We start from the raw sequence: 9,058 nt of genomic DNA, 5'->3' as shown, positions 1-9,058 counted from the left end.
CCGCCGCAATCAAGGGTGAGGCAGCTGTCAAGGGTTTCATCCCCGGCGAGGGTCGTGAATGATCCTCATCAATATAGGATGTTTGTCTAGAAGTGACACTTAAGTAAATGATTTTGCTCCGATGTGACACATAAGCGAGCTAAACAAAGTTTTGATGGTTAATTGAGCATTTTTCTACTATTCTTATTTCGGAACACTCCTTACATTATTAATAGAGAACGCGCGTTCCTCCTCTTGACGCATGCCACCAACCATACAAAGAAAAACAACTTTTGTTCAACTTAATTTTTCTAAGTTTTGGTGTTTTACTAAAACCAGAAATATTTTTAAAAAATAAGATTCAACTCCGGCGAGGCTACATCATTGTAGCGCGGGACCCACTTCTTTTTCTCTTTTTTTTTTTTTAAATACTTACCACCAGAGAATATTCCCCCTTCTCTCTCTCCGTCTCTTTTAATAGCTTTTTAGCTCCCGCTCAGTCCACACCGAACACAGCCCGCCAAGTTTTCCCCAGAAACTTTTGTAATTTTCACTTTCCTTAGTCAACAGAGAAGTTAAGGAAATCCCCGGGGCAACCTCGGACTCATCAAGCTCCCCAGCCCCCGATGTCATAGTTGGCTCCAGCACCAATGGAGTCACCGCCGGCGCCAACTGGTGAGGCGCCGTCGCCCGGCGTGGCGCCGACCGGCGAGGCGCCATCGCCCGGCGCGGCGGCGCAGTCGCCGCGACGCCGACCAGCGGCGCCAGATCGGTGAGGCGCCATCGCCCGGCGCGGCGGCGGCGCCGGCACCGACTCGGTGAGGCGCCATCGCCCAGCGCGGCGCCGACCGGCGGCGCCGTTTCTGCAGCCGCCGGCGACTAACCCCGCCTCTCCCCCGCCCCCCTCTGCCGTCGGCGATTGGGCCGGTGTCCCCTAAAGGGTTGTCGCCGGGGCTGATAGTGGGTATTGGGATTGGGGGCTTGATTGTGCTGGTTGGGGTCGGCATTTTCGTGATTTTCTATCGAAAGAGGAAAGAGAGGAGGCTTGATCTGGGGAATGACCCTATACAGGGGCCTAAAGGTGAGTTTTTATCCTTGAATGCGAGCTTTCGAAGTTCGTCATTTGTTCTTCATTTTATGTTGGTCGGCTAGCGAGAAATGAACTTAGTTTCTGAAATGAGGATTAGGCTGCATTTGGGAATGTTTTCGTTCAAAAATTTATAGGAATAGAAATAAAAAAAAAAATATTTTTATTCATCTAATAATTTTGAATAGAAAAAAACGTTTGGTAATTCCGACAAAATTTTTATTAGAAAAAAAAAAAAAATAAAATCGCGTTTTGTAAACTTGTATAAATTTTTTTCTTTTAATTTTTAAATATTTTTTTTTTTTCTTTTCCTTTTTCTTTATTCTTTTTCTCTTTGGTTGGCGACCGATTGGGCGACCGGTTATGTGACGTCCAACAAGCTCACCAGAGGCTAGCTGGTCTCGGCGAGCCTCGCCAGCCACCGATGAGGGCTCAACCTTGCTTGGCCGATGGCGGGCTTAACCTCGCATGGGCACCATCGGTGAGGCTGAGCCTCACCGGGCAACCGCTGGGCGATGCCGACTTGGTGGTGGCCCGGCTCGCCGGGGCTGGCGACGCTTCGGCCCTTGATGGCTGGTTGTTGGCCATGGCCGAGGTTGGTGACCGGCGAAAGAAAAAAAGAAGAAAATGGAGAAAAAAAAGAAACAAGTTTTGTGTTTTTATTCTTTTGTTTCTTGAAAAAGTGTTCCAAGGAACAAGAATCGAGTTTTTCTTGTTTCTGTTCCAAATTTGTTCTTGAGAACAAAAAAAAAAATAGATTTTTTGTTTTCGGAAACAAAAATGTAAACAAATCGCATTTCTGTTATTTTTTTGTTCGCTGAACAAAAGAATCGGAATTTTGATTCCAGGGAACAGAAACCAAAATAAACAAACAAGCCTTTAGTCATCGGGGTTTTTGAACTCACTTAGACTTTGCTAGAGGCTGAAAAATTGGATCTCTTGTTGTTTTCGAGATCCCGAGTTGTGAATCCTTGATTGTGTCGATTGCTCATATGCTTCCATGATTTCATTACGGCCAAATTCTCTTAAGGTTGCTGTAAATTTTGGGAGTTCTACTTGGGTCTCTCTCTGCATTTATTGATGCAATTGCTTAATCATTTTCTCTCTAATATCTGTATGTGTTTCAGGATAATTGATGCCAATTGCTTTTCGGGTTATGATTTTTCAGTGCATATAAGGTATCGGGTTAAAAGTACGTAATGTTCCTTGCAGATGACCCTTCTCAAGGTCCGACTTCTTCTGAACAGTTCTCAACAACAGATATGGGTTCAGCAAGACCTTCAGTACCACCTCCCGGCAATGCATTAAGTCTTTCGCAGAGTACATTCACGTATGAAGAGCTAGAAATAGCAACAGATGGTTTCTCCAATGTCAACCTACTCGGGCAAGGTGGTTTTGGCTATGTTCATAAGGGAATGCTTTCGAGTGGGAAAGTAGTTGCAATCAAGCAGTTAAAAGCTGGAAGTGGACAAGGGGAGAGAGAATTTCAAGCAGAGGTTGACATCATCAGCCGCATCCATCACAGACACCTTGTTTCCCTTGTTGGTTACTGCATTTCTGGTGCTCAGAGAATTCTTGTATATGAGTTTGTTCCAAATGGCACGCTGGAATTTCATTTGCATGGTGAGTATGCCTTTAGAGGTATAGTTGTATTCTTTCATTTGATGATGCCGTTTCTAATATCAGTCACCTCTCTCTCTCTCTCTGTTACCTTCTTTCCAAGATCACACTTGAACTTTTCTTCTTATGTATGGATTCTAGCTACCATACAACTTTGATATTCTATGGTTAATGCCTTTTTGAAGTGCTGTTGGAATAATGAGACCTGTTTATAAACTCCTTTCATTCTGGAATGAGGGATTCATATATCATAGCTGTTTATCTAGCAGCAAAAATCCCTTAACATGGAAAAAGAAGAAGGGGTTTTTTTTTTTTTTTTTTTTTTTGGGGGGGGGTGGGTGGGTGGGGGATTGGACAACAGACCCTAACTTTGCAACCAGCTAACACTTTTGTAGCAATGCCATAATAATCAAATGGCTTGATCACCACTATGCATAGGCGACAAAGGATGTTCGGTTATTTTGGAGCTGAAAAGCTAATTGAGAACATTTTAGTTGTTATAACTAGCAAATGTCATTGCAGGGAAGGATCGCCCAACTATGGCTTGGCCTACGAGAATGAAGATTGCTTTAGGTTTTGCAAGAGGGTTGGCATATTTGCATGAGGATTGTAAGTAATGTCTTTTATACCATTTTATTAATGTAAGTTTCACGGTTCATCTTTATTATATTCACTTCTCAGGTAATCCCAAAATTATTCACCGTGACATCAAGGGTTCTAATATTCTTCTAGACTTCAATTTTGAGGCAAAGGTATGATGTGCGATTGCTTAATCATTATAGATATATCAATCATCTGGGATGTTTATTGAATTCACTACCACATTATATAGTTAGTTATTAAGTTATTGATTTACTTAATTTTTTCAAAAGCATTTTGCATCCCTCCTACATCCTCTGTATAAGCCAAAGATTAGAGAAACGGCAAAAGATCTTAGGGCTGCAAAAGTTGATTTCTTGATGAAATCATTAGGGGAACCAACTTTTCGTTTGCAGCTATTTTTGGAGTTGTGATGAAGTCTACTAATTTAATATTGTCGTGTGAAGCTAGTTGGGTGCGAAATATAAAAGTTGGCATTATTGATTCTAGGTTGCAGATTTTGGACTTGCTAAGATTGCTTTTGATACAGATACTCATGTATCGACTCGAGTAATGGGAACTTTTGGGTAAGGCCATTCCTTATGCATATAGTTTGTCTAATTTGGTATAGATGATGGTTCAGTTCACTTGTTTCCTCTTAGCATACATTGGTTGTGTCATCTTTTGCTAAGGTAAGTCTAAATTAATGCAGTTACCTGGCTCCAGAGTATGCCTCCAGTGGGAAGCTCACTAACAAATCGGATGTCTTTTCTTTTGGAGTTGTGCTTCTAGAGTTGATAACCGGGCGTCGTCCAATTGACAAGAGTCGACCCTTTGTTGAAGATAGCATGGTTGATTGGGTCAGTAGTTTACCAACAATATATTTACTTGAGGCCTGTTATTATTAGTGATCTTATCTGATAGGGAAAAGCCAATTTTAGGACTTTGAGCTTCTAATCCCCCTCTCCCCCTCCCTTTATTTATTTATCCTTCTCCTCCATGTTTCCGTCTCTCCACCTTGAATATCGTCAAAGAATTGACTACTCTAATGAATTCAGGCAAAACCTTTGCTCACACAAGCCTTAGAAGATGGCAAATTTGATGCCGTTGTTGATCCAAAATTGCACAAGGATTATGCTACCGAGGAAATGACTCGGATGATTGCTTGTGCTGCTGCTTGCACTCATCATTCTGCACGACACCGTCCACGAATGACACAGGTACATTGCTAGTTAAAAATCCTTTGTTTCAATATGAGAATGCATGTTTCCTTTTTTCCTCGTATTATAGAGATAATCTGTCCTCTAGTTAGTGGTTTTGATCCTTTTACAATGTTGGGTTATCATTTCATTTGAGCTGGGAAAAAATAAAAGAAATTAGTTTCAGTGTCTCAGTTTGCTACAACTCGCTTTCCAGTATGACCGTTAATGCAAAATGGTCTACTATTGTGGAATGAGATTTGAACTTCATGTAATCAGGTTGTTCGAGCATTGGAAGGATACCTCTCTCCGAGCGATTTAAATGAAGGAATTGTGCCCGGACATAGCATAGCATATAGTCCTCATGGAAGCTCAGATTATGACACCAGTCAATACCAGGAGGATTTAAAGAAATTTAGGATGATGGCCTTGGAAAGCCAAGAACAAGCCACGAGCGAGTATAGTGGCCTCACAAGTGAGTACGGCCTTCATCCATCCAGCTCAAGCAGTGGGTTTCAACAGACTACCCAAGAGATGGACTAGGGGAAAATGGCAGAGGATGGTCGTCATGCTAATGAAGGCTGGTAGTATTAATATTAACCGAGACGCTAGGCCCTACTTCCACAGTTCCGTGTTTTGTCTGCAAGATCCGTGCTTTGAGGAGAAGCATCTTCCGGGAGAAAAAGTTCATGCTCTGCTTTGGCCTGTGGCTGCATGGTGAGAGTTGTTACCTGTAGATTGAAATGGATTAGATTTGGGAGAGGCAAAAAGTACATGAGGCGTCAGTATGTCTGTGTTGCTGATTTGAGTAGTATAGCTTGAGGTATTCTAAAGATTGTCATCGCTGCTAGAGAAATGTGTAAGACAGGAAGGACGAAACTCAAAGTAGGAGGGATCTTTTTCTCATGATCTTATAGGAGCAGTGGGTTGCTGCAATTTTTGGCTCAAAAGTTGCGAAGCAACGGCGGTTCCAGTTCAATTCATTACCCTCAGAAGAGTTTCTATGATTGTAATCAGCCTGTACTCTTCCCATTACGTTCTTGACGAATGAATCTGCAAAATTTGTTTAATCCAAATTACTGTTTCAAATCTTTAAAATTGAGAATTACCGGTCCGGTTCCCAGTTCTTGAGGACGAATTGGACTGAATCATCCCACTCGAATGCTCAGATTAAGGAGGCAGCAACTAACTTGTCTAGTTCGGAGCACTGCGGGACAAGTTGTTGCCATCTTATGTACTTGCCTGGTTGTATGATGATGGCATGCTCTATTAAGTACAATTTAGCTTTTGTGGATCAGACCATATCAGGTTCTTACGGCTTAATAAGACCGTTGCACCGGTTCTGTGACTCTGGTAACTCGCAGATGGGGGGTATCGGTGTTCTAATGGTGTTCTGAGTCTTTGGTACTATTGATCGATTAGTAAGAAGCGTCATTTGGCTTGGATGAACTGTTGAGCGACTCCTGCAGAAGTCGCTGGATGATTGATTGACTAGTGAAGTCAATTGCGCCAGACTTGGCGGAATAAGGGCCGGGAATTAGATCAACATCGTGTTTACAATAGGAACTGCGACTCCTGATGGCCCACGCTCTCGTTTTCCACTTCCGGACGATCTAGTTTCCATCGGGAACACTACAGTCCAGACGACGCGCTTTTGTCTCATTGGACGACGACCTTTCGTAAGCGGACAACAAAGTGGCTGTCGAGAGAGAGAGAGAGAGAGACATTATTATGGCCGCTCGGGTGGTCGTTGTTCTCCTTTTCATTTTGTATCCATGTGCAAGTCAAGTCTCCTCCACCGTCCATAAGCAGAATATCATGGCAAAGTCTCCATCCATGCATACATCTGTTCTTTAGTCGGACGTTCGGTACCCTGCGAGCATTAGACTTATTATGGTCTGCATCAAGCTCAACAGTCCTCTCATCCCGTATTCGGATATTCCTACATCGATCAGCACGGCACAACGAAGTGAATCAGTTAATCAGATTTAGTATGTTGACGGATTATTTATTTAATTATTATTCCTGCAATTATCAATTTAAATTTTTGGATTAAATTCTCTAATTCGGTATCAGAGCTTTTGTTATCTGTCGCGTTTATCACCGCTCGCAGCTGTCCTCCAACAGATCCGCAAACTTCAGATGTTATTTCGACACTCTTCCGCATAATTTTTATCTGTACCGATGTATTTTATTTTCTGCTGCAATCACTGATTACAATGATGGGGTTTGTTAATGTTAACAAATCAAAAGAGTTGTGATTTTCTACCTTTATGATATAGAAACATGTCGCCAAATTTATTTTATAGAGTCGCAAATATATCGTTGTAATGAAGTGCAAAAACAGGGCGAACTAAAACATTCCACGACAATAATCGCTGAAATTTTTTTACCTGCTTACTGTTTTCCTACGATCATTTTCCCGTCATCTATTGGAAAAGAGCATTCTACACGCCCAAAAAAACAAAAACGGTTAAATCTCTTTAAAAAACTTCAGAAAACAGCCAAAATGACTCTCCTTTCTCGCTAAAAGGCCGATTGGAACAGCTCATGCTCGACATTTTGAATCATTTTCGCTAGGAACAAAAAACATACCCATGGAATTACAAAATCAGCATTATATTATTCCTACGCAATTCATCTTAGTATACAAAATACTACGACCCAGACATAATCATTCAAAAAGAAATTAATAAATCATGACAAGAAACCAGAATAATGGATGAAATTACGGTTAGACATTACATATATTGACTTATCAAATTGACCACCAAATTATTACAATTTTTCTTTAATTTTAGTTTATTTTGCGAAAAATGAATAATTTGAAAAATATATTTCCTAAAAATGATCGCTCATATTATTTGAAAGTCGATCAATTGATCTACACTATACTTTTTGAATTTATTATTATTTTTTCCCTTTCTTTTTTTTTTTTGCTTTTTTTTCTTTAAGGCTGGCAAGGATCACTGGTGACCCTCATCGGCCGCAAAATCCTCGTCCTTGACTGTGAAGTCCTTGGGCAAGGTCGTCGAGGTCTTGCCGGTGGTTGGTGAGGGCTCTCACTGCTTTGCTCTCATTGCGAAGGTTTTGGGCAACAACTCAGGGCCTTGCTAGTAGCGGGTGAGGCCATGAGGACCCTCGCCTGAGGTCACCCAAAGTCGACGAGGCCTCAATGGCCTCACCCAAGGCCATCGCAATTGAGGGCGAGGCAGCCAACAAGGGTTTCATGCTTGGCGAGGGTCGTCAATGATCCCCATCGGCCTAAAAAAGAAAGAAAAAAATTCAATTTTTTTTTTAAGAATTAATATAGGTTGTTTGCCTGGAAGTGACACTTAGGTAAATGATTTTGCTCCAATGTGGCACTTAAGTGAGCGAAGAAAAGTTTTGATGCTTAATTGAGCATTTTACAAAAGTTTTGAGACTTCTATTATTCTTATTTCGGAATGCTCCTTTCATTATTAATGGAGAACACGCGTTCCTTCTCTTGACGCATGCCACCAACCAAACAAAGAAAAACAACTTCCGTTCAACTTAATTTTTCTAAGTTTTGGTGTTATACTAAAACCAGAAAAATATTGTAAAAAATAAGATTCAACTCCGGCGGGCCTACATCATTGTAGCGCGGGACCCACTTCCTTTTCTCTTTTTTTTTTTTTTTTTTTTTGAAGCTTGAACGGCAACCCAGGTCTTGGCCTGCCAGATCCTCGCCTGCAGAAGAATGAAAATCCCATCTACATCCCGGTCGTTGCATCGGTTTCAGCCTTCTACAGTGCTCTCGTGTGCTCTGGCTACAATTTGGTTTAAAAAAGAAAAAAGATCAGGGGTGACTTCTTCTTCTGCTTCTTGTCGATAGATGTTTGATGACATTTCTAGGATAGCTTCATTAAGAAAGACAAGGTGGCAACTTGTCTGTTTTTACCTTCGCGAGAGCCCACTGTGTCCCTTGAAACCATGTTTTCCTTGTAAGTTCTGGCAAGTCACAAAGTGATCCTACAAGAAAGCGAGAGAATAGACAGACAAGAATTGCAGCCATAAGCATGATAGACAGATCGTAAAGCCGTTATCTTAGGGAGATTTACCTTGAAAGTCTGCTTGGCGAACTTCAAAAGTTGTGATGCAGTACTCATTGGTAACTTTTGGGGAATCTAAAGAAGAGACGCAGCGATCCAGATCATTCAAATATAGCAAGCAATTATCTGCATAGTTAAAGGAGATTTCGCAAATATTGCAGGTTTGGATTGTCCACATACTGGCTGGAAGCCGCCCATCATCCAGAGACCTCAAGGCAACAAACATGTTAATTTTGGCAGAATTGGACACCCACAAGTTGTTATTGTCTCTGTGATAGAATGTGATTGATTGAGAACTGCTATCAATTTCTTCCTTCAACTTTTTTATGTGCAAGTAGGTCCCATAACTTACTTTATTTTGTCCAATGACATCGTTCTGTAACTTGTCGTTACTTTCTCCATTCCCTGATGGAACGTGGCTTTAATACAGTGCGATTGGTTCTATTTGCACAAGATCTTATATCTCCCCGGTCCATGATATTATAGTACATGGAATGAGCATCATCCGTCCATGCGCATGC

The 9,058-nt window shown here is 41.4% G+C and overlaps 2 protein-coding genes across 2 annotated transcripts; one reads left to right on the top strand and one right to left on the bottom strand.

Annotated features, from left to right (window-relative positions):
- The first annotated feature begins 851 nt into the window (after nt 1-851).
- Nucleotides 852-5,562, top strand: LOC104423102 (proline-rich receptor-like protein kinase PERK1). Its single transcript, XM_039303370.1, has 8 exons — nt 852-1,060; nt 2,194-2,689; nt 3,209-3,295; nt 3,368-3,438; nt 3,776-3,852; nt 3,978-4,125; nt 4,324-4,485; nt 4,744-5,562. Exons 2-8 carry the CDS (start codon nt 2,266-2,268, stop codon nt 5,005-5,007), a joined length of 1,233 nt encoding a protein of 410 aa, XP_039159304.1. The 5' UTR covers nt 852-1,060; nt 2,194-2,265; the 3' UTR covers nt 5,008-5,562.
- A 2,395-nt stretch (nt 5,563-7,957) lies between these two features.
- LOC120288995 lies at nt 7,958-8,782 on the bottom strand. The gene is made up of 3 exons (XM_039303373.1): nt 8,547-8,782; nt 8,387-8,457; nt 7,958-8,255 (listed from the first exon to the last, which is right to left on the bottom strand). The coding sequence occupies exons 1-3, from the start codon at nt 8,761-8,763 to the stop codon at nt 8,232-8,234; spliced, it is 312 nt and encodes a 103-aa protein (XP_039159307.1). The 5' UTR covers nt 8,764-8,782; the 3' UTR covers nt 7,958-8,231.
- Nucleotides 8,783-9,058: the final 276 nt, after the last annotated feature.

The sequence above is a fragment of the Eucalyptus grandis genome, chromosome 10 (genome assembly GCF_016545825.1).
Source record: "Eucalyptus grandis isolate ANBG69807.140 chromosome 10, ASM1654582v1, whole genome shotgun sequence".
NCBI classification, from domain to species: Eukaryota; Viridiplantae; Streptophyta; class Magnoliopsida; order Myrtales; family Myrtaceae; genus Eucalyptus; species Eucalyptus grandis.
Note: the sequence above shows the minus strand (reverse complement) of the source record. Positions and strands in the feature narration are given on the sequence as shown.

What these genes read in the sequence shown, in the direction of transcription:
- LOC104423102 (XM_039303370.1), top strand. Translation starts at nt 2,266, where the DNA reads ATGTTCCTTGCAGATGACCCTTCTCAAGGTCCGACTTCTTCTGAACAG. An exon ending in ACTTCAATTTTGAGGCAAAG is followed by an intron (nt 3,439 to 3,775) that starts GTATGATGTGCG and finishes TATTGATTCTAG; the next exon opens with GTTGCAGATTTTGGACTTGC. An exon ending in CGAGTAATGGGAACTTTTGG is followed by an intron (nt 3,853 to 3,977) that starts GTAAGGCCATTC and finishes AAATTAATGCAG; the next exon opens with TTACCTGGCTCCAGAGTATG.
- LOC120288995 (XM_039303373.1), bottom strand. Translation starts at nt 8,763, where the DNA reads ATGTTTGTTGCCTTGAGGTCTCTGGATGATGGGCGGCTTCCAGCCAGT. An exon ending in TCGCCAAGCAGACTTTCAAG is followed by an intron (nt 8,458 to 8,546) that starts GTAAATCTCCCT and finishes GCTTTCTTGTAG; the next exon opens with GATCACTTTGTGACTTGCCA. An exon ending in CACAGTGGGCTCTCGCGAAG is followed by an intron (nt 8,256 to 8,386) that starts GTAAAAACAGAC and finishes ACCAAATTGTAG; the next exon opens with CCAGAGCACACGAGAGCACT.